Here is a 21,015-nt window from a genome sequence, read left to right as displayed (position 1 = left end):
CTCTTTAGTTTAGCATGTGCAGTGAAGGGTTGCTTAGTACATTGAACTCACTAATTGATTACCTACAACGTGCTGCTGGATTTGGTTTTTACCATTTACATTCACTGATTGTATCCTTTTTCCCATACAATGAAAGTGATTGGTGACTGAAGTTGTCATTCTACCTAACATCTGCTTTTGTGTTTCACTGAAGAAAGAAAGTGATACAGATTTAGAACAATGATGAGGGTGAGTAAATGATGGCAGAATTAAAATGTTTAAGTGAACTATACCTTTAATTCTCAGAAGAGCATTTAATTTAACCACAAAGGTTCTACCAGTATATGGGATCATTAGACTGGACCAAACAAAAGCAAGACAGTAGTCTCTATGAAACTCACAAGACAATAAACTTGATGCAAAGTGGCTTTATGGCATGTTGGTGAGGAAACACAAGTGTAAAGAGAGTATGCAATGCATGTAAAGCAAGAACAAGCAAAAAGTGATTTCAGACAATTTCCAGAACTTCATTCTTCATCGAACCCTTTCTGTGAGAGAAAAATGTTAACATGAAAAGTTAGGCTAGGCTTTTAACATTTAACTTATTTATTAATAAATGTGTCCACTATACCTTTGACCCTACATCACGACTTTTGGCACGTAGTTTGTTCACTTGAGTTTCTGCAATATCAGCCCTTTCATCTGCTTCATCTAGTTCATGTTGCAGTTTGCGGAATTTGCTCAAATGAGTGTTTGCCTGTTCTTCCTATTACAAGGGGCAAACATGTAAAAAAGAAATCAGAATGCTGTCAGCTAAACCATGAAATACTTTCAAGTACTGCCTCTAAATTTCAAATTCACTTACAGCCTCCTCTGCAGCTCTTTTATAAGCTTTGACTTTTAATTGCAGCTTGTCGACCAAATCCTGAAGACGGGCAATGTTTTTACGGTCCTCTTCAGTCTAGGGTTCATACAACAAAACATTAATTTTCTGTGCATGATTCATTCTGATCATTATCGGACTTTTTCACTTGCCCATAAAATCAAAGTCTTGTAACAGGGTTCCCACCCTTTTTAACCAAAATAACAATAATTCTATGAGATTCTATGACCTTTCAGGCATTTATGATCGCTGGATATGCACTTTTAAAAATTTATTTACACAAGAGCTAATTAAATATTTTAAAGCAAAACTAAAAAAAAAAAAAAAAATTCACTATAGAAATTTCAATGACTTTCAATAAGATTTTATTAATTTCTATGACTTTTCCAGGCCCAGAGAACACAATTTAAAAATTCCCAGTTTTCCATGACTGCAGAAACTCTGATAGCTGTTGTAATCCCACCTGATAAGTAAGTTCCTTGATGCGTCGTTCATATTTGCGGATTCCCTTCACAGATTCACTGCTTCTCTTCTGTTCAGACTCAACTTCACATTCCAGCTCTCGTACCTAGGAGTGATTCAGTGAAAGTACATCAACCATTGCCTTTGATGTGCATAATAGCAGAGGACTTTATTACTTTCCTTGGTGAACATGGTTCAAGTCAACTTACCCTAGCCTCAAGCTTCTGGACTTGTTTCTTTCCTCCCTTCATGGCAATTTGTTCTGCTTCATCCAGGCGGTGTTGCAGATCCTTAATGGTCTGCTCCATGTTCTTCTTCATACGCTCCAGGTGGGCACTGGTATCCTGCTCCTTCTTCAACTCCTCTGCCATCATGGCAGCATCAGTGATGGCCTTCTTGGCTTTTTCCTCAGCATTCCTGCATTCTTGCACTGCATCTTCCACCTCACTCTGAAGCTGGGATGCGTCAGCCTCCAGCTTCTTCTTTTGGTTCAAGAGGCCAGTGTTCTGAATTACAGAGTTTGTAATTTTGTGTAAGAGTGCTAATTGTTTTATGCAACTACTAAACATAAATCCATAAAGAATCTGTTTTCATGCCTTACCTGAGAATGCAGAAGCTGTACTCTCTCTGTGACATCCAGCAGCTCTTGCTCAGCAAGTTTGCGGCCTCGCTCTGTTTGTTCCAGAACAGCTCTAAGCTCCTCAAGTTCTGCCTGAAGCAAAGCGTTACGTCTCTCTACGATGGCAATGTTCTCCTTCAGATCATCATTGCTTCGAAGAGAGTCGTCCAGCTGAAGCTGGGAGTCCTACAAAATTCCCCATTAATGGAAGCTAGAGTTATTTGCTCTAGACACAGTGCTGTATATAAAATAGTAACAAATTTTACCTTCAGGTGGGCCTGGACAGACTTTAGTTGTTTCTGAGCTTCAGCTGCCTGTCTGTTAGCCTGGCTCAGCTGGATCTCCATTTCATTCAGATCTCCTTCCATTTTCTTCTTAATCCTGAGAGCCTCATTCCTGCTTCGAGTTTCAGACTCCAAAGCACTTTGCAAGGTGTCTATGGTTCTTTGCATGTTCCTCTTTGACTGCTCCATTTCCTCATCTTTCTCAGTCAGCTTGCGCTCAATGTCAGCCTTTATTTGGTTAAATTCAAGCTGGGCCCTCAGGATTTTACTCTCCTCATGCTCCAAAGAGCCCTTTAATAAACAGGGAATTAAAGGAATCATTTCATCACATAAACATTTCATTACAGCATTTCTTTCAAATAATCAGCTCTAGCAAGGTAGCCAGCCTCCTACTTCTGCTTCCTCTAGGGCAGCTTGTATCTCAGCCTTTTCTTGTTCCAGCTGCTTGCGGACCTTCTCCAGCTCATGGATTGTCTTTCCACCCTCACCAAGCTGTTCAGTTAGATCAGAGATCTCCTCTAATGAAAGAAGAGCACAAAGATTTGGGTTTCCGATATAGGTCTGTTACATAGTGCAAGTGTTTAGAAAAGAAAATAACTAAACCTTGCAGAATTTTGTTCTCTCTCTTGAGGGTCTCAAGATGATCCAATGATTCCTCATAAGAGTTTTTGAGCTTGAAAAGTTCTGTGCTCAGAGATCTGGCCTCCTTCTGAGAGCTCTCAAGTTCACACTGAGACTCCTCATACTTTTGCTTCCAATCAGACAAAACCTGAAAATAAAATTACAGTTTGATAATCAATTTTGACTCAAATTCTTTTTAACTTGTTTACTCTACATGGCCAAAAGTATCATTGCCATTAATAGGTAGTTGGTTCTCCCTTTACTGCTATCACTCTTCTGGGAAGGCTTGACGTTGGGCAATGGGGCCTGGTTCATAGTCTGTGTTCCAATTTATCCCAAATGTGTTTATTGGTGTTCAGATGAGACCTATGTGCAGGCCAGTAATGTATTTACTGACCCTACTTTTTGCACAGAGGTCAAGCTGGATAAGAACTGCTAACTCCCCAAACTGATGAAAATATTTGTCCAAGGAGATTTCAAGGCCGATTTTATGCACAGGGTTCCCACAGTCATGGAAAACCTGGAAATATGAGGGTTCTAAAAAATCTAAAATTGTGATTTCCAGTCCAGGAAATGTCATGGAAATTAATTGTATATTTAATGTCATGAAAAAAAAAATGTATAGTTCATATATTTAAATTTATTATGCTCTGTCCTAAATATTTAATCAGAGCGTGATGTTGCACTGGATTAAAAACACTTGAAGAGTTTAAAATATATAACCTTATTTAGAATACCTGAGCCAAGGCTCAATAATAAGGACTGCCTCATGGACCACATATTCTACAGTTCACAATCACAGTGCACGAAATTCCCATTTTTTTGTTTTAACATGTTGAACATTAGTAATCCACAAATTGTAATACATGAAATCAACAGTTTATTTCTATAAAACTGTAATCCATCTCTGTCCATACAAATCTCTCTCATCTCTCAATGCAGTGTAGACACTGTTAAATGTGCACATGCACTCTAATGGGACAGAGCACAAGTAAATGTTCCCACAGTAAAAAAAAGCACAGTTTCTCTCATTATTTTGCATTTAGAAGTGCTGAATAAAACCTAATACACTTATAATGTTAAACCCCGGTTATACATGTGGCTGGAAATCAAAATACAAGTAGGCCTATATATTTAGGTAATGTTTTTCAAAATGTAAACATTATTTCAACATGCTAATGGCGTTTGATATGAATAGAAGCAAAATCACTGCGGTTATTATTATTTTAAAAGCTGTTCAGATGCAGGGTGATGATGACTATTAAAAACAGTCTACTTAATATCTTTCTCATAACACCTGTTACACTTCTTGTTTCTGGATTGTACTATTTACAGTCTACTACTTGACTGTACCTATTTTTAACGGGTAATGGGAAAACCCATCATTTGCTCCACAGAACACTTCACTAAAAACATATGTAAATGGATGGATGGCTGAGGTTAATATGATGAATTTATATCTGTGCGCTGATGTGGGTTTACATAAGGCATAAATCATATCTTGCAAATTATAAATGTTATACAATTTTGGGGGAAATTGTAAAACACATTTTTTAAAGCCATGATGGTAAAAAAAACAGCTATTTTAAATGTTAGTGTTGGGGCCAGTGAAAATTTTGGCAGTGCAAGTAAAAATCTGAACCACTGGCCCAACCGGGCCTGTAGAAAAATTCCTTAGCGTTGAGCTCTGGCCTAACCAACTAGAGACAACGATGTGCCGCTAATCCCTGCTCATTTTAGGATTCACACAATATGTTTGTATGGATTAAATTTAAAATTAAATGTTTTCAGTTGAACTTTTATAAAACAATGTTGAGGTTTAGATTTTTTACAAATTTGTGATTGTGATTTCGGTGCAATTTTCAGAATGAAAGGCTAAATGTTTGGGCATAGTAATTAGCTTTCAAATCAATGAAAAGTCATGGAAAAATCATGGAAATTCATTGGTTGAAAAGAGTGGTAACCCAGTTACTGTATGCAACTGTTAGCCTAACCTGTTTTTTAAAGGGGCTGTCCACATATATTTGCCATATAGTGTAGCTCAAGTAGGATTTATATTAATGATATTTATATGTATGACTAGCAGCATTGCCAAACTAGCTGTTCTTGTCCCTGATATAAAATACTACCTTATCAAAGTTTCTTTGCTTCTTGTCTAAAGCTGCAGCAGCTGTGTTGGATCTCTCCACATCTACCATCAGATCTTCAATTTCATTCTGGAGTCTGTGTTTGGTCTTTTCAAGAGAAGAACATTTAGCATTTACTGCTTCCACGGCCTCTTCAGCGTCTTGCAAACGCTGAGCCAGTTTCTTCCTGAATAGAAAGAATTAAAGGGATAGTTCACTAAAAAAAATTATTCTGGCATAATTTATTATGTTTTTCCAAACTACATTTGAAGTCAGAAGTTTACATACACTTAGGTTGAAGTCATTAAAACTCATTTCTTAACCACTCCACAGATTTAATATTAGCAAACTATAGTTTTGGCAAGTCGTTTAAGACATCTACTTTGTGCATAACACAAGTTATTTTTCCAATTGTTTACAGACAGATTGTTTCTCTTTTAATTGACTATATCACAATTCCAGTGGGTCAGACATTTACATTCACTAAGTTAACTGTGCCTTTAAGCAGTTTGTAAAATTCCAGAAAATGATGTCAAGCCTTTAGACGATTAGCCAATTAGCTTCTGATAGGAGGTGTACTGAATTGGAGGTGTATGTGGATGTAAGGCCTACCTTTAAAATCAGTACCTCTTTTCTTGACATCATGGTAAAATAAAAAAAAATTAGCGAAGACTTCAGAAAAAAAATTGTGGATCTCAACCAGAGGGGTTACCAGGATATCATGTTTGGGGGGTCATTCGGCTTGTTTGGGGGGCAACATAAACAATTGAAATAATCGGCGCAAAATTAAGCTATACTACACACAATCTGTTTTAGTGCATATCTTTTTGTAAGCCAGGAACCCAGAGATAGGTACAGGGCCCATATTAGACTATAGGGCTTAAACTGGATTTTTGTTGTGTCAGACCTCACTCATCTGCTAGCGATGGAAAAATATGCACAAAACAATCCACTTTTAAATTGTAATTTATCATCAGATGCAGAGGCGTTTCCAGCATTGAAGGACATCCGGGGCTTAGCCCAGACAATTTTATTTTCACACTAGCAACCACTTCCCTGTAGTCCAAAGCTGGTGAGAGGGTATTCTTTGACTTTTGCTCTGGCTGGGCCTGTTTCTACAGTTCCTAAATCTTCCACTCTAGTACTATCCTCAACATCCTCTCTCCTCCCTGAATCATCTGTGATGCAAAAGAACAGATACAGCACATAACTTATTGCAAATCAGCTTCAAACAACTAATTCATCAAGTGCTACATATGTCAAAGTGTAGACCAATACCATTGAAGAAAATGTATTGGGAAGAGCAGATCAGTGGGATTGCCCTAATATCTATCACGATTCTTGAATTTTCATGTACATTAACATAAAGTCATCACAAAAGAGTTATATTATAGTGAGTAAAGTGAAGTAAAAAAAATATTGAATATAAATAATTTATATTTTTTGACATAAATAGTCAAAATGATGTATAAGATCCTAAGTTAAAGCAATACATGAATGACTTTAGTCTAAGTTCATTGACACACTATGGCATCGAACTGTATATAATTCTCATCATCTCTATGAGAATAATTCATCTGTCAAAATCCTTTCATTAGGATCATTGAGATAAACAATGTTTCACTTTTAACTTTCTCTAAAGTAAAGTGACTTATTAATTGTTACCAGTTTCCATGCCTGATTCTGGCACAGCTGCTGCTGCTGCTCCTCAGTCTGTTGCTCATCTTTGCTACACTCTACAAAACCATTTAATCAAATCAAAGTGTATATTTCCTACAAACTAATATCACAAAACAAGTCACACATACATTTTATGTTAATGCTTATTGGTTATCCTTAGCGAAAACAACACCTGATAAACAAGAAAAGTACGCTCCGAATGGGGCTCGAATCACGGTCTCCGGCGTGAGAGGCGACTGCGTTAACTCAGAGCTACCAAGCTGCCTCAATCTAAACAAGGAGGTTAGAGGCTACAACTCTTGAGGTTTAGCCTACTGTGGGTGAAAGCCAGCTAGATGATGATCTTAAGACTTTAAGGACAAAAACAAATGTGAATTCTTACCCACTGACTTCTTTCGGAAAAATCCCCAAAGCCTCATTTGCTTAATTTTTGCTGTCTTTCCAGCTAATTGCCGTTAACTCGCCACTAAGTAACGTTAGTTGATGTCAACGACTGTGCAAGCTCCTCCTCTACCTGCTGCATATTCAACAGAGAGGAAGAAACGGAGTCGCCCATAGGCTACCGACAGCAAAGGAACTTATTCTATAGGCTAGATTATGCCTATGTCTATTTTTACAGGCTGTATGCAGTATGTGCAAAGCCAAAGCACAATGAAATGAGGCAACTTATGATTTCGGGGGTTTACATAGTCTTATGTCCGGTTTCATATTTGTCAGTCAACTATTCAAAATACATTCAGGGCTACACTCAAAACATTCGGGGCTGAAGCCCCGGCAAAATTGGCTGCCGCCGCCTCTGATCAGATGGACAGATTATTTCTCAAATTCTCAGGGGAGGCAGAGCTTATCCTAGGGGAGGCACTGCCTCCCCCAGCCTCCCCCTAGACATGCCCCTGATCTCAATATGTCTGGTTCATCCTTGGGAGCAATTTCCAAATGCTTGAAGGTACCACATTCATCTGTACAAACAATAGTACGCAAGTATAAACACCATGGGACCACACAGCCATCATACTACTCAGGAAGGAGACACATTCTGTCTCCTAGAGATGAATGTAAATCAATCCTAGAACAACAGCAAAGTATCTTGTGAAGATGCTGGAGGAAACAGGTAGACAAGTATCTATATCCACAGGAAAACGAGTCTTATATCGCCATAGCCTGAAAGACTGCTCAGCAAGGAAGAAGCCACTGCTCCAAAACCTCCATAAAAAAGCCAGACTACAGTTTGCAAGTGCACATGGGGACAAAGATCTTATTTTTGGTAGAAAAGGAGGGACTGGTGCTCTTCACAAAATAGATGGCATCATGAAGAAGGAACATTTTGTGGATATATTGAAGCAACATTTAAAGACAATGACCCCAAGCATACCTCTAAAGTAATGGCAAAATGGCTCAAGAACAACAAAGTCAAGGTATAGGAGTGGCCATCATAAAGCCCTAACCACAAAATTTGTGTGCAGAACTGAAAAAGCATGTGCGAGCAACGAGGCCTACAAAATTCCAGCAACTTATTGTGAGATGCTTGTGGAAGGCTACCCAAAATGTTTGACCCAAGTTAAACAATTTAAAGGCAATGCTACCAAATACTAACAAAGTTTATGTACATTTCTGACCCACTAGGAATGTGATGAAAGAAATAAAAGATGAAATAAATAATTCTCTACTATTATACGGACATTTCACATTCTTAAAATAAAGTAGTGATCCTAACTGTCCTAAGACAGGGAAAGTTTTCTACGATGAAATGTCAGGAATTGTGAAAAACTGAGATTAAATGTTTTTGGCTAAGGTGTATGTAAACTTCTGACTTCAACTGTATATTACTTTTTTAGTGCGTGGAACACAAAAGGAGATATATAGGTAGCATGTTAGTCTCAGTCGCTATTAATCGCATAATTTTCACGTTCAATGAAAGTGAATGATGACTAATATTCATGGTGAAAATTATGGAGGGTCTGGGGGGGTCCCCCTGGATGCAGCAGGACTGATTTATACTAACTTCTTATTAATTTAAACGCTGTAGTAATGCATATATTCAATTTTACATCAAAATGGAGCATGCAGCTCCATCCCCCTTTCTCTGTTTCTCTTTCTTTCTCTCATTCCTTCACTCTCTATTCCCCGCCTGCTCACGCAAGATGTTTTAAGTCATTTTAACTCTGTTTGTATGATGGAATTTAATAATCATCGAAACCCAGCAAGAGAAGTATCAACTACAAATGCTACAGCGTCATGCAATGTGAACACCAGTGAACTGGTAGGCCTACTGCAGTCAGCAGCATTTAAACAGTTTAAGGTTTTTAGAAACAGTAAGAGATCTACGGAGCAAGAGACAAATGCTTGAGACAAAGTGTGTCCGCAAGAGTATAGAGATGTAAGTGAAAAACTGTAGAAAAACTTGTATTTTTGAGGGGGAGAACAAGATGACGGGTCTTATTTCTGTCATCTTCCCATTTTATTAAAATTAATTTATTTACATTTTTATTTGCTCCAAAATGGCATAAATGTTTTTTGCATAATTTTTCCATTTCCCTTGGCATTGTTTTTCTTTCATAAGTCACACCTAATGAGAAATACCTGATAAAATATTTTATATTTTAATGTAGGCCTATGTGTTAAAGTTATATATTTATCATAATACTGTGTGTGTGTGTGTGTGTGTGTGTGTGTGTGTGTGTGTGTGTGTGTGTGTGTGTGTGTGTGTGTATATATATATATATATATATATATATATATATATATATATATATATATATATATATATATGGTGGCCTGCTTTACCAGTATCAGTTACTTCGGGTCCACATGCATCAAACACCAAATTTGCCATTTCCACATTTTGAGAAAAGAGTATATCAATGATTATATACAGTACATGCATGCCTTTTAAATGTTTTATGCCTTACTTGGCTTCCTCCAGTTCTTCAGTTCTCTGGATAGCATCAGTTTCATACTTGGTTCTCCACTGTGCCACCTCAGAATTGGCTTTGGACATGCTTCGCTGGAGCTCTGCTTTGGCCTCCTGCTCCTCCTCATACTGATCTCGGAGCAGATCTGTGTCATGGCGGGCAGACTGCAGTGCATGGGCAAGGGCATTCTTTGCCTGGGAAAAAAGATTGGTTTGATTACGTTGAAGATATTGAATTATTTGAAGTGTGACCAGTAGTAGAAATGTATGAGAATTAAACAAGTGTGTCTTACCTTACTTTCCTCATCTAGCTGCCTTTTCAGGTCCTCGAGTTGTTGACTGAAGGAGTTCTTACCCCTTGTCAGCTGAGAGATTAATGATTCCTTTTCTTCTAATTGTCTTGCAAATTCATCTAATGGATTGAAAGAAACAAGGAGATAAACTTCAGTTGTATTATACAATAGTCACCACCTTATAATTACAACAAAATAGTTTATTTACCATTTTCTGCCTGAAGCTTTGCCTTCTGGGTTGTAAAGTCACTGAGTGACCTTTGGTTTTCCTCACACCTGTTACGGTATTCATTCAGTTGATCTTCCAGAGTCCTGTTCATTTTCTCCATATTAGTCTGTTAGAGTATATAGTGCATTAATATAAATTAGATTTTGAGTACCACACTTTATGGCTGCATAAAATCTTTGCTAGCACCAAAAACGCCTAGTCAACTCACCTTGGACTTGACAATCTGCTCCATGCTGGAGACCACATCATCCAGCTCCAGCCTGAGTTCACTCTTCTCCTTTTCCAGTTTTTGCTTGACTCTCTGTAGATTGTCTATTTGCTCTCCCAGTTCAGCCACACTGTCTGCTTGTTTTTTCCTCAGTGTGGAGGCAGTGGCTTCATGCTGCAGAGTGGCCTCTTCGAGGTCTCTGCGAAGTTTCTGAAATTCTGCCTCGCGTTTCTTGTTCATTTCAATCTGAGCTGAAGTAGCTCCTCCAGCCTCCTCCAGTCTCTCACTAATATCATCCAGCTCTCTGGCTAAATCTGCTCTCTGTTTCTCCACCTTAGCTCTGGCAGCTCTTTCTGCCTCAAGCTCTTCCTCAAGCTCCTCAACACGAGCCTAGCACAAAGCAGAAGTTGAGTTCTTCTCTCCAAAATGCACATTGCATTTATAAGCAGACCACATCATTAGGTATGGTCATACCTGTAGCTCCTTTAGTTTCTTTTGTAGTTGCATAATTATGTTCTGATCATCATCAATTTTACTGTTGAGCTGACTGATTTCAAAATCTTTTCTGTAAAATAAATGATGGATTTAATTGGATTAGCATATTCAAATATTCAAAACTTAAATGATAAACCAATTGAACAGTCTATACATATTTTTGTTTTGCTCTTACTTCTTAAGTCGTTCCTCCAGCTGCTGCTTGTCATTCTCTAGGTCCATTATGCTCTCTTGAGTTAACTTCAAATCCCCCTCAAGTTTCCTTTTAGCTCTTTCTAGATCCATTCGGATCTTCTTTTCTTGCTCGAGAGATCCCTCCAGCTAGTAGAGTTAACAAAACAAAGAGACAACAAGCAACATTCTTGTTCATTCACAACCATAAAAGAACAAAACAATCTACATATCACAGCACATCATTTTGGTTTACTCACATCATCCACTTGCTGCTCTAGCTTTGCTTTTGCTTTGGTGAGGGTGTTGACTTTGTCTTCCTCACTTTGCAGGTCGTCAAGTGTTTGCTGATGAGCTTCTTGCAGGGCCTTTTTCTCTTTTGTCAGTTTGGCAATAATATCATCCAAAGCTGCCATTTCTTCTGTCAGGTTCTTCACCTGTGTGCATAAATCCATTGTGTTTTAATGAGAGATGTACAGTACATTAAATTTTCACAATTCACTACAGTATGCAACAGAATGCAACCTTGTTTTCAGTAGCATGCTTCTCTTTCTCCACTTTAGCCAGAGTCAGCTCCAGATCATCAATGTCCTTCTTCAGCTCAGAGCACTCATCCTCCAGCTTTCTTTTCTTGGCTGTTAGCTCTGCGTTCATCTCCTCCTCATCCTCAAGTCGCTCAGTGAACTCTTTGATTTTAGCCTCCATGTGAATCTTATTTTTGATCAGACCTTCACACCTCTCTTCAGCATCACACAGATTATCTTGTTCCTGTTTGCATTAAGAACATATTCTCAAAAGCAAATTACTGTTAATTACGTTCTTTCATGTCTGAAATTTAACAAACATACCGCTTGCACTTGAAGTTGGAGGTAATTCTTTTCTTGAAGAAGAGTCACCATCTTCTCCTCAAGTTCTTTTTTACGAGCCTCGGACTTCGCAAAAGCTTCCTTGAGCTTTAAGAACTCCTCTTTCATATTGGCCATTTCCTTCTCTGCTTCAGCAGATCTCAGTAATGGTTTGATTTTAAAGAAGAGTTTCATCCAGGGCCAATTCTTGACACTCATGAATGCACGCACATTCCACTGAATCACAAGCAAGGCATCCCTTTTTTTGTGAGTGGAGAACATTTTTATTTAGAAATGTAAATTAAAAAATAATGATGAAATGCACAATTCTATTGTGCATTACATATAAGTGTATGTACCACATGGGATTATTATTACCTGCGTTCTACCATCTTCTGGTACTCCATTCTTGAGAGAAGACCACGAGACCTAGCTTGAATTGCAGTGATTATTTTTGATAGACGCTCATCTCTCAACTCTTCTAGCTGACCTAGAAGACCAGCCTTAAAAAATACCTGGTGAGGACATTAAGTTATTGCAACATTTTCCAGGTACAGTCTTTTGCATATTGTGAGGAGATGGTCTTACAAGACTTACCTTGGTATGTCCAAATCTGTACTGCTGGTGATCAATGTCAAGAGAACTAAGCAGTTTCTCTGCTCCTTTCTTGCTGTCTATGAACTGTCCCTCTGGGATAGCTGCTGGGTTTAAGATGCGATATCTAAAGAATCATGGAAGCACCGAAAATAAATATATAAACTAGTAGGTGTTGCAGTTACTTCTGATCATATTTTTCCTTATATTCAAAGTACCTCTGTTTGAAGTCGCCATACAGGATTCTATTGGGGAATCCTTTCCTGCAAATCCTGATGCCTTCCAGTACACCGTTACAGCGTAGCTGGTGCATGACTAGAGGGTTCTCCATTGCCCCAGGAGTCTTTGTCTCATTGGGGATGATGCACCGTACAAAATGTGGATGTGTTGATCTCAGGTTTGTCATAAGCTTATTGAGATTCTCCTGTGGTGAATCAATGTCACACTTGTTATTAAAGCACAAGCATTTTATCACTAGGACAGAATATCAAAAACGGGTTATTAGATGTTGTTAGTCTTTAGGTGCTGACAGGCTTGAACTTAGAGTACACCCCCCCCCAAAAAAACAAATGTTCCATGCAATGGATTTTGCAATCTTGCAAATGAGTGTTAAAGCAAACATCTCCATCAGGCATGCGGCATCCTTAACATCAAACACACAAACCATAATCACAGTGACAAACAACAACCACATACCTATGGAAATATCCACTCTAATTTAACACCACATTATTCAAAGCGGCAACAAGCACAACACCACCATGCAAGCACCAAAATAAACTAATTCAAATTAATAGCAAGCAATGAAATTAAGACAACATTTTTTTTAGAATTGTGTTCATTTTAATTAATCAAATTCAACAAGGAGTAAAAATATATATTTTTGAGTGTACCCTGTGAAGTGCAGACACTGTCTGGAAAGATGAACCTTTCTTCTTCTTTTCTTTTTTCCCACTTGAGTCTGCTGGAAATAATTCAAGAGTCAAGTATAATTGAGCTTAAGTTCTTTAAAATGTATTCACAAAGGCTTAATGACAGAGCTAATAATACCCTGAGTTCAGAGCTTGATTTTCACTCTTCATTAATGATGACCTCACATTGCCTCAAACTGCTGATCCATTTAGGTGGTACTTCAAAGCTAAAATAACTTTTTGTCAGACTTCTGCTTATCGGTTATTGAAAAGACACTACAACACACCTAAATCTGCACTTGCGTAGTTGGAAAACAGATGAGCCAACAACTTCAGCGAGGACTTCTGGTACAATCCAACCACAGTTTCATTCAGGGGGTCTTTATTCTTCACTAGCCAGTTGTTAATGTTGTAGTCCACTGTACCAGCATAGTGAATCAAGGCAAAGTGAGACTCTGGCTTGCCCTTCATAATCCTGGGTTTCTGAAAATTGTTTGACTTCCCAAGGTGGTTGTCATACAGCTTTGCTTTAAAGGTTGCATCACTGGCTTTGGGAAACATGCACTCCTCTTCAAGGATGGACATGATACCCATGGGCTGAATTAATCAGGAATGTGGAAGAGTGGTGAAGTCAAAAAACACATATACTTTAATAGTAATGAGATATATCTTACTGTAATTGTTGGTGACTCACTTTCTCAATGAGATCAATGCAGGCCTGCAAGTCCATCCCAAAGTCAATGAACTCCCATTCAATTCCTTCTTTCTTATACTCCTCTTGTTCCAGCACAAACATGTGGTGATTGAAAAACTGTTGCAGTTTCTCATTTGTAAAATTGATGCAGAGTTGCTCAAAGGTGTTGAACTGAAATTAATATGTATTTGTAAAATATGATTTTATAAAAATGTGTATATATTAACAACAAGTAGACATTTGAGATGCCTAGGACTAATTCATTGTGTGTGAAGTTAAGCACTAGGTGCTTACTTCAAAAATCTCAAAGCCGGCAATATCCAACACTCCAATGAAGTATTGACGAGGCTGCTTTGTCTCCAGAGACTGGTTGATTCTCACCACCATCCAAAGGAACATTTTCTCATACACTGATTTTGATAAGGCACCGACAGCATAGTTGACCTGAAATCATCAGAACATAATCCTTTTTTTGCCTTTTTTTGCCTTTTTTACCCTCATTCATTGTTGTCAATTTAGATTAATAGTACTTAAGTTAGATTAAGGATACTTACTTGCTGGACATTCTGTCCTTTGGTCACCCACTCATTTCCCACTTTGACCCTTGGATGGCATAGACCCTTAATGAGGTCAGCAGAGTTTAGACCCATGAGATATGCGGCTTTGTCAGCATCTGAAAATCAAGATTCCTCAAATAAAGAATGACTGATATACAGAAATTCATAGAGGTGATGGCATTTTAATTAACTGTATTTTTGATATCTGATACAATTTTCCATTTATTACCTTCAGTTCCATCAGCTTCAGCTTGTTCTTCACGCTGCTTCTGCTTGAATTTCATGTTGCCATAGTGCATAATGGCTCCAGTCAGCTTGTACACAGAGTTCTTTTCGTCTTGTGTGAAGCCCAATATATCGAAGGCACTCTGTGAAAGTGAAACGTTTCTTACAGTTATGGGTATATGAGTGCCTTATGAGTTGACATTAATATTATGTGAATATTTCAGCTTTAATCACAAGAAACTCACATCAGTTGCCATTAACTCCTCAGCATCATCAATGGAAGCAACTGTGGTCTCTCCCTGAGAGATGAATGCATAGTCATAGGGGTTTGCTGTCACTAGTAGCATCTCTGTTTATACAGTTTTAATGAAAGAGAGTACAATATTACATGCAAGTCAATCTAAACACAGTTTCATTTTTAATTATTTATGAGGATCTGGGGTCATTTATTTACACACCAAGGATCTCAGGTTTTTTGTTGGATAACATTTGATAGAAGATGTGATAATCTCTCTCAGCCTTCAACTGAAAGGTCACACGAGACTTCTCCAAGAGATCTAGACAAATTGAAATAACATAGTTGTATGATGTACAAAATAGCACATGCAATTTTAATACATTTTTATTTTCACTTGATCATAAAATTCAATAATCATTAAAAAAAATTGTGAAATTAGAGCCGTGACATACATGTTTCAATGTCAGCAGATGCTAGTTTCCCCCTTGTATCAAAGTGAATTCTAATGAATTTTCCCTAAAGAAAAATATTTAAGAGATACCTATCACCATGTTGCATAAAATGTTTAGAGCACAGCAATTTTGCTTTAGTACAAATTCACGTACAAATCTTGATGAGTTGTCATTTCTGATGGTCTTAGCATTGCCAAAAGCCTCCAAGGCAGGGTTGGCCTGGATAATTTGATCCTCCAGGGTTCCCTAGAAAAGGTCAAATCCCAAAGGAGGTAAAACCCCAAATATATATATATAAAAAAATAATAATAAAAAGGAATATAAGCACATCTATATTTGTTTCTTCCTTAAAGTAGAACCTTGTTCTGAGCTGTTGGGTCCTTCTTTCCTCCACTTGCTGCAATGCTGGCAAAGTACTGAATTACTCTTTTAGTGTTCACAGTCTTTCCAGCACCTGACTCTCCACTAGGGTCATAAATAAGGACTGTATTATCATGGGCAATGAATGATATGACCACAGTGAACATTTCAACATCTCTCTTGAATATTTCTAAAGTTATAAGTTGTAGGCATCAAAGTTATTTTGTCCAGTGATTAAATAGTTTAAGTGCAAGCATATACTTAATAATCTTACAATGCCAACAGCTTACCATAACTGTGTGAGGTCACTCATAGAAATGATGATACAGAGGACAGTTTTTGTCCATATCTGCCAAAAGTTAAATGGTTAATTGGTAATATAGTGCTTTTGTGCTTTGCATTGTCACTTACGTAATAAGAATAGACTGGTTCTCTCGATCTGTAACAGGACAGAATAGCAATAATATCAACTTTTGTTCTGTGTCCTAGAGCTTAGTATAATTTTTTCCATTTATAATTTTAGCTTGGTTTTGTTACTTGTTTGAGTATTACCTGCCAACATGTACTGGTAGGCATTATCAGAGATGGAATAGATGTGTGGAGGAGCTTCACTCCTCTTTTTCCCTCTGTAGGCTGTAACCACCTCCTGATTGTACACCGGCAGCCACTTGTAGGGGTTGACAGTGACACAGAACAGCCCTGAGTAGGTCTGTAGAACAGAAGTATTAGTAGAGTTCTCAAAAAAGAGAAAACGTTTTGTTTGGAAGAAGAAACCGTGAGTCCTGTATACTCACATAGATCATCCATGCTGCATAACGCTCTTTGAGGTTATACAGCACAGCAGGCTCATGGAGAAAGGTCAGCATTGCCATATCTTCAATTTTGTCAAATTTAGGGGGATTCTGTTGCATAATCTCACTCTCTTTGACAGTGATGGTCTGGACAAATAAGAGATCAAGTTTAGAGCAGGGTTTCCCAACCAGAAACCCAAAGGGGTTTATTATGGAACTGAAAGTGGTTCATGATAAAAATATCAACTGCAAACAACACTGAATAAAAATGCATTTTAAAATGTATCTTTAAAACATGCATTTATAAAATGACAAATTATCAAAATAGAACACTTTAATGAAAAAAAGAAATAGTTTTATTCTAATACACTCAACTAAAGGATTATTAGGAACTCCTGTTCAATTTCTCATTAATGCAATTATCTAATCAACCAATCACATGGCAGTTGCTTCAATGCATTTAGGGGTGTGGTCCTGGTCAAGACAATCTCCTGAACTCCAAACTGAATGTCAGAATGGGAAAGAAAGGTGATTTAAGCCATTTTGAGCGTGGCATGGTTGTTGGTGCCAGACGGGCCGGTCTGAGTATTTCACAATCTGCTCAGTTACTGGGATTTTCACGCACAACCATTTCTAGGGTTTACAATGAATGGTGTGAAAAGGGAAAAACATCCAGTATGCGGCAGTCCTGTGGGCGAAAAGGCCTTGTTGATGCTAGAGGTCAGAGGAGAATGGGCAGACTGATTCAAGCTGATAGAACAGCAACTTTGCCTGAAATAACCACTCGTTACAACCAAGGTATGCAGCAACGCATTTGTGAAGCCACAACACGCACAACCTTGAGGTGGATGGGCTACAACAGCAGAAGACCCCACCGGGTACCACTCATCTCCACTACAAATAGGAAAAAGAGGCGACAATTTGCAAGAGCTCACCAAAATTGGACAGTTCAAGACTGGAAAAATGTTGCCTGGTCTGATGAGTCTCGATTTCTGTCGACACATTCAGATGGTAGAGTCAGAATTTGGCGTAAACAGAATGAGAACATGGATCAATCATGCCTTGTTACCACTGTGCAGGCTGGTGGTGGTGGTTTAATGGTGTGGGGGATGTTTTCTTGGCACACTTTAGGCCCCTTAGTGCCAATTGGGCATTGTTTAAATGCCACGGCCTACCTGAGCATTGTTTCTGACCATGTCCATCCCTTTATGGCCACCATGTACCCATCCTCTGATGGCTACTTCCAGCAGGATAATGCACCATGTCACAAAGCTCGAATCATTTCAAATTGGTTTCTTGAACATGACAATGAGTTCACTGTACTAAAATGGCCCCCACAGTCACCAGATCTCAACCCAATAGAGCATCTTTGGGATGTGGTGGAACGGGAGCTTCGTGCCCTGGATGTGCATCCCACAAATCTCCATCAACTGCAAGATGCTATCCTATCAATATGGGCCAACATTTCTAAAGAATGCTTTCAGCACCTTGTTGAATCAATGCCACGTAGAATTAAGGCAGTTCTGAAGGCGAAAGGGGGTCAAACACAGTATTAGTATGGTGTTCCTAATAATCCTTTAGGTGAGTGTAATTAATATGTTAACATGAATAATTAATATATTGTTTTTAATATTACAATATATTATTCATATAAATAGTTAATGTACGTGTCATTTATATTATTTAATAATTTATTATTTAATTTTTAACTATTTTCAAATAACAACATGTGAAGTATTCATTATATTTATAGAAAAGTTAGAATTTGGTCATATGGGTTTAGCAAACAAAAAAGTTTGGGGAAACCTTTGTTTGAAGCATTGTTGACTAACATATTATTCCTTTTCGTACACAGTTCATCTGAAATCATTCTGAAGAAAGAAATCAGAAGCGACAACTATGTTTAAATTCATACCTCAAATAATAGCCTACAGGATCATACAAATACAATTAAACTATGTAGTGACTGGTCAAACATTCACAGAAGCCTTGGTGTTTACTTTTTTCTAAATGGTCATAACAGATGGGAAATTATTTTGCACTGACCTTCCCACCTTCTGTCTCTACGGTGACTTTGCCACCCTCTCGGTTTGTGATGGTGGCCTTAACAAACTCCTCCACGGGATCCGGCACAAAACATTCTTTCTTTAAGTCAAAAGCTTTAGTTTGTGCCTCAAGACGCTCCTTGTCAGACTTCCGCAGGTAAGGGGCTGCGGCTCCAAACACTGCCATCTCAGCATCACCCATGGTTACTCTTCATTAATCAAGAAATAGAACATTTGTTAGGATGTAATTTCCACTTTTAAAATATTTATCCAGAACAATGCTTATATTTTTAGATCAGTACAGCAACAGTTAGTTTGAAAGCAAGCAGAATATACCGATTAGGTTGTAGCTGACAGAAAGCAGATGTAGTTGGAGGCTCAAGATGTTTGCTATTGCACCTAAAAATGCAGAGAAAAGTATACCCCTCATCAGTACACAAATATGTAAAGATTAGTACATTATAACAAGAGCACAAATTCGAGGGCAAGGAATGCTATAACTTACACCAATACAGAAAAGAAACACACTGATTCCAAGGAACAAAGTCAGATGTGCGAGACTCGTCACTGTAGAGCAGATGGGATATTTAAACTCGATTGCTCTAACCCTATAAGGCTAAGGACACAGCTGACCTATGAGCCCCCTCAAACACACTAAACAAGCCAATCTTTAGGTGTCCAGGCACTTAGAGGTGCACCATTGTGACAGTTTGGGATGTTGGCCAGGAATGCTGAATATCTTTGCTGTGAGTCACAGGACTACATATTCTCCATCTCTGATTCTTAGGCCTTTAACACTCACTTATTAATCTACTCTTTTATTTTATCTCAGCCTCTCGCTTATCTGTAAAGTTTATTGTGGTCCAGGACGCCACGTTTCAAAAGCATTGGAGTCTAGCCTTTCCTGAATATCAGACTATGGGCAGCATGCACCAAGCTGATACTATGGTTATATCAAGCCATGCCCTTTAGTTTCCATCCCTCTCATCTTGTGACCCACCCTGCTGCTTTACAGGAAAGATCATCAACTTTGACTGCTGTACTCAAGAGAACACAAATTCACATTTACAGCATCACACATCAAATGGTTTTAGCTACAGTCTAAAGCAGCTGAAACAGGATTAATGTGCTCATTAACCTTAATATGCCACACTACTTAAAGTCATATGATACTACACAAGAAAAGACAAGTGCGCTGTAAATAATAGAAATGCCATGTGGCCAATCTATGCCTTCAAATGAACACTCTCCTATAATTGAATGTTAAGCATGTAAAGCACATTAAAGTAATAGCTCACCCGAAAATGAAATTCTGTCATTATTTACCTACCCTCATGTCCTTTTGAAAAGTTCAAAATATAACTGAAATGGAAGTTGAAGCCAATCTGGCTCTTTTATTATATGTAAATTACTTCATAAAACACTCTGACAAACTTCATGTTTGCTAGAGTTCAGTGGCAGATGCCTTACGTCTGGGAGTGAAAGCGTGCAGACAGTTCTGGGAGGTAATAGTAGCCAATCATTTTGATAACAGACTCTGGCTTCAGTATTTCAGAATAACCAGTGCAACAATTGAGAAGCTATGCAAAGATATTATTGATATTTTTTGAGCGAATTATCACATTACTTTTTTGATTCGCATCAATATATTCAGTAAATGTGCTTCCATCATAGTTTATGTGCCTATCTTCTTATCGAATAAAACAATTGTCCTCCTCAAGTGAGCTTATATTTTTTATGCGTATTTTGGAAACTTTATTTTCATCTTGCCGTTTGTTTCCATCTAGCATTTTTTTACGCAATATCCCAAAATTGCATAAAAATATTTGGATGGAAACTCAGCTACTGTCAAGCATTGGCAATTGTAGACCCTGTTTAAGGGTCTCACAGGCTTGCATCATACCCCACCTCCTAATCTGCTCATTATCAGTTCATTTGTTTCACCTGTTAACCTTTTGATTTCTTACTTTGGGTCCTGCCTACTGATTCCTGACATTTTTCTTTCTGCTAAATATTTATTTTTGTGTTCCATGGAAGAAAGCCAACCATAATGGATTTGGAATGACATGAATGTGAGCATGATGGCTGCGTTTTAATTACCATTAAATAATTAGCCATTCTGGTTCAACTCAAATCACAAATGTAGGTACAGTATCTACTGTATTTGTGTAAGATTTCTCTTATTTGACATTTTTGAAGTCTATAAACACTACAGTTTGTCAAGCCAAAGTTGCTCATTGCTTTGGCTTGCATCGATGTAAGTTTGAAATAGAAAAGATCTGTCAGAGCCCATAGTGTGTGGTGTCCAGTGATATGGTGGACAGGCGTGCTGATTGTTCTTG

General features: G+C 38.0%; 1 protein-coding gene across 2 annotated transcripts; it reads right to left on the bottom strand.

Moving 5' to 3' along the window:
- Positions 1 to 392: 392 nt before the first annotated feature.
- On the bottom strand, positions 393 to 19,265 carry LOC127644587 (myosin-7-like). Of its 2 annotated transcripts, none has more exons than XM_052127815.1 (39): positions 19,179 to 19,265; positions 19,010 to 19,072; positions 18,675 to 18,882; positions 16,632 to 16,775; positions 16,390 to 16,546; positions 16,249 to 16,276; positions 15,837 to 15,942; positions 15,631 to 15,723; positions 15,478 to 15,541; positions 15,246 to 15,344; positions 15,033 to 15,136; positions 14,792 to 14,930; positions 14,560 to 14,678; positions 14,300 to 14,449; positions 14,006 to 14,176; positions 13,599 to 13,908; positions 13,294 to 13,364; positions 12,619 to 12,824; positions 12,404 to 12,527; positions 12,185 to 12,321; positions 11,810 to 12,065; positions 11,487 to 11,729; positions 11,222 to 11,398; positions 10,966 to 11,111; positions 10,770 to 10,860; positions 10,296 to 10,685; positions 10,067 to 10,193; positions 9,859 to 9,977; positions 9,564 to 9,760; positions 4,978 to 5,161; positions 2,831 to 2,996; positions 2,621 to 2,745; positions 2,210 to 2,518; positions 1,926 to 2,129; positions 1,534 to 1,830; positions 1,326 to 1,430; positions 845 to 940; positions 611 to 745; positions 393 to 527 (listed from the first exon to the last, which is right to left on the bottom strand). In XM_052127815.1, exons 3-39 carry the CDS (start codon positions 18,873 to 18,875, stop codon positions 507 to 509), a joined length of 5,811 nt encoding a protein of 1,936 aa, XP_051983775.1. In that variant the 5' UTR covers positions 18,876 to 18,882; positions 19,010 to 19,072; positions 19,179 to 19,265; the 3' UTR covers positions 393 to 506. The 2 variants fall into 2 exon arrangements, with proteins under 2 accessions (XP_051983775.1, XP_051983776.1); XM_052127816.1 differs by having other exon boundaries at positions 13,294 to 13,361.
- Between the last annotated feature and the right edge of the window lie 1,750 nt (positions 19,266 to 21,015).

This window comes from Xyrauchen texanus, chromosome 6 (genome assembly GCF_025860055.1).
Source record: "Xyrauchen texanus isolate HMW12.3.18 chromosome 6, RBS_HiC_50CHRs, whole genome shotgun sequence".
Classification (NCBI taxonomy): Eukaryota; Metazoa; Chordata; class Actinopteri; order Cypriniformes; family Catostomidae; genus Xyrauchen; species Xyrauchen texanus.
This window is presented reverse-complemented; position numbering and strand designations above follow the sequence as displayed.

Bases quoted from the DNA above. Each gene is read 5' to 3' on its own strand.
- LOC127644587 (XM_052127815.1), bottom strand. From the start codon at position 18,875: ATGGGTGATGCTGAGATGGCAGTGTTTGGAGCCGCAGCCCCTTACCTG. The intron at 14,931-15,032 runs GTGAGTTTCTTG...TCACTTTCACAG, and splicing joins AGGAGTTAATGGCAACTGAT to AGTGCCTTCGATATATTGGG. The intron at 10,194-10,295 runs GTGAGTTGACTA...ATACTCTAACAG, and splicing joins AGCAGATTGTCAAGTCCAAG to ACTAATATGGAGAAAATGAA.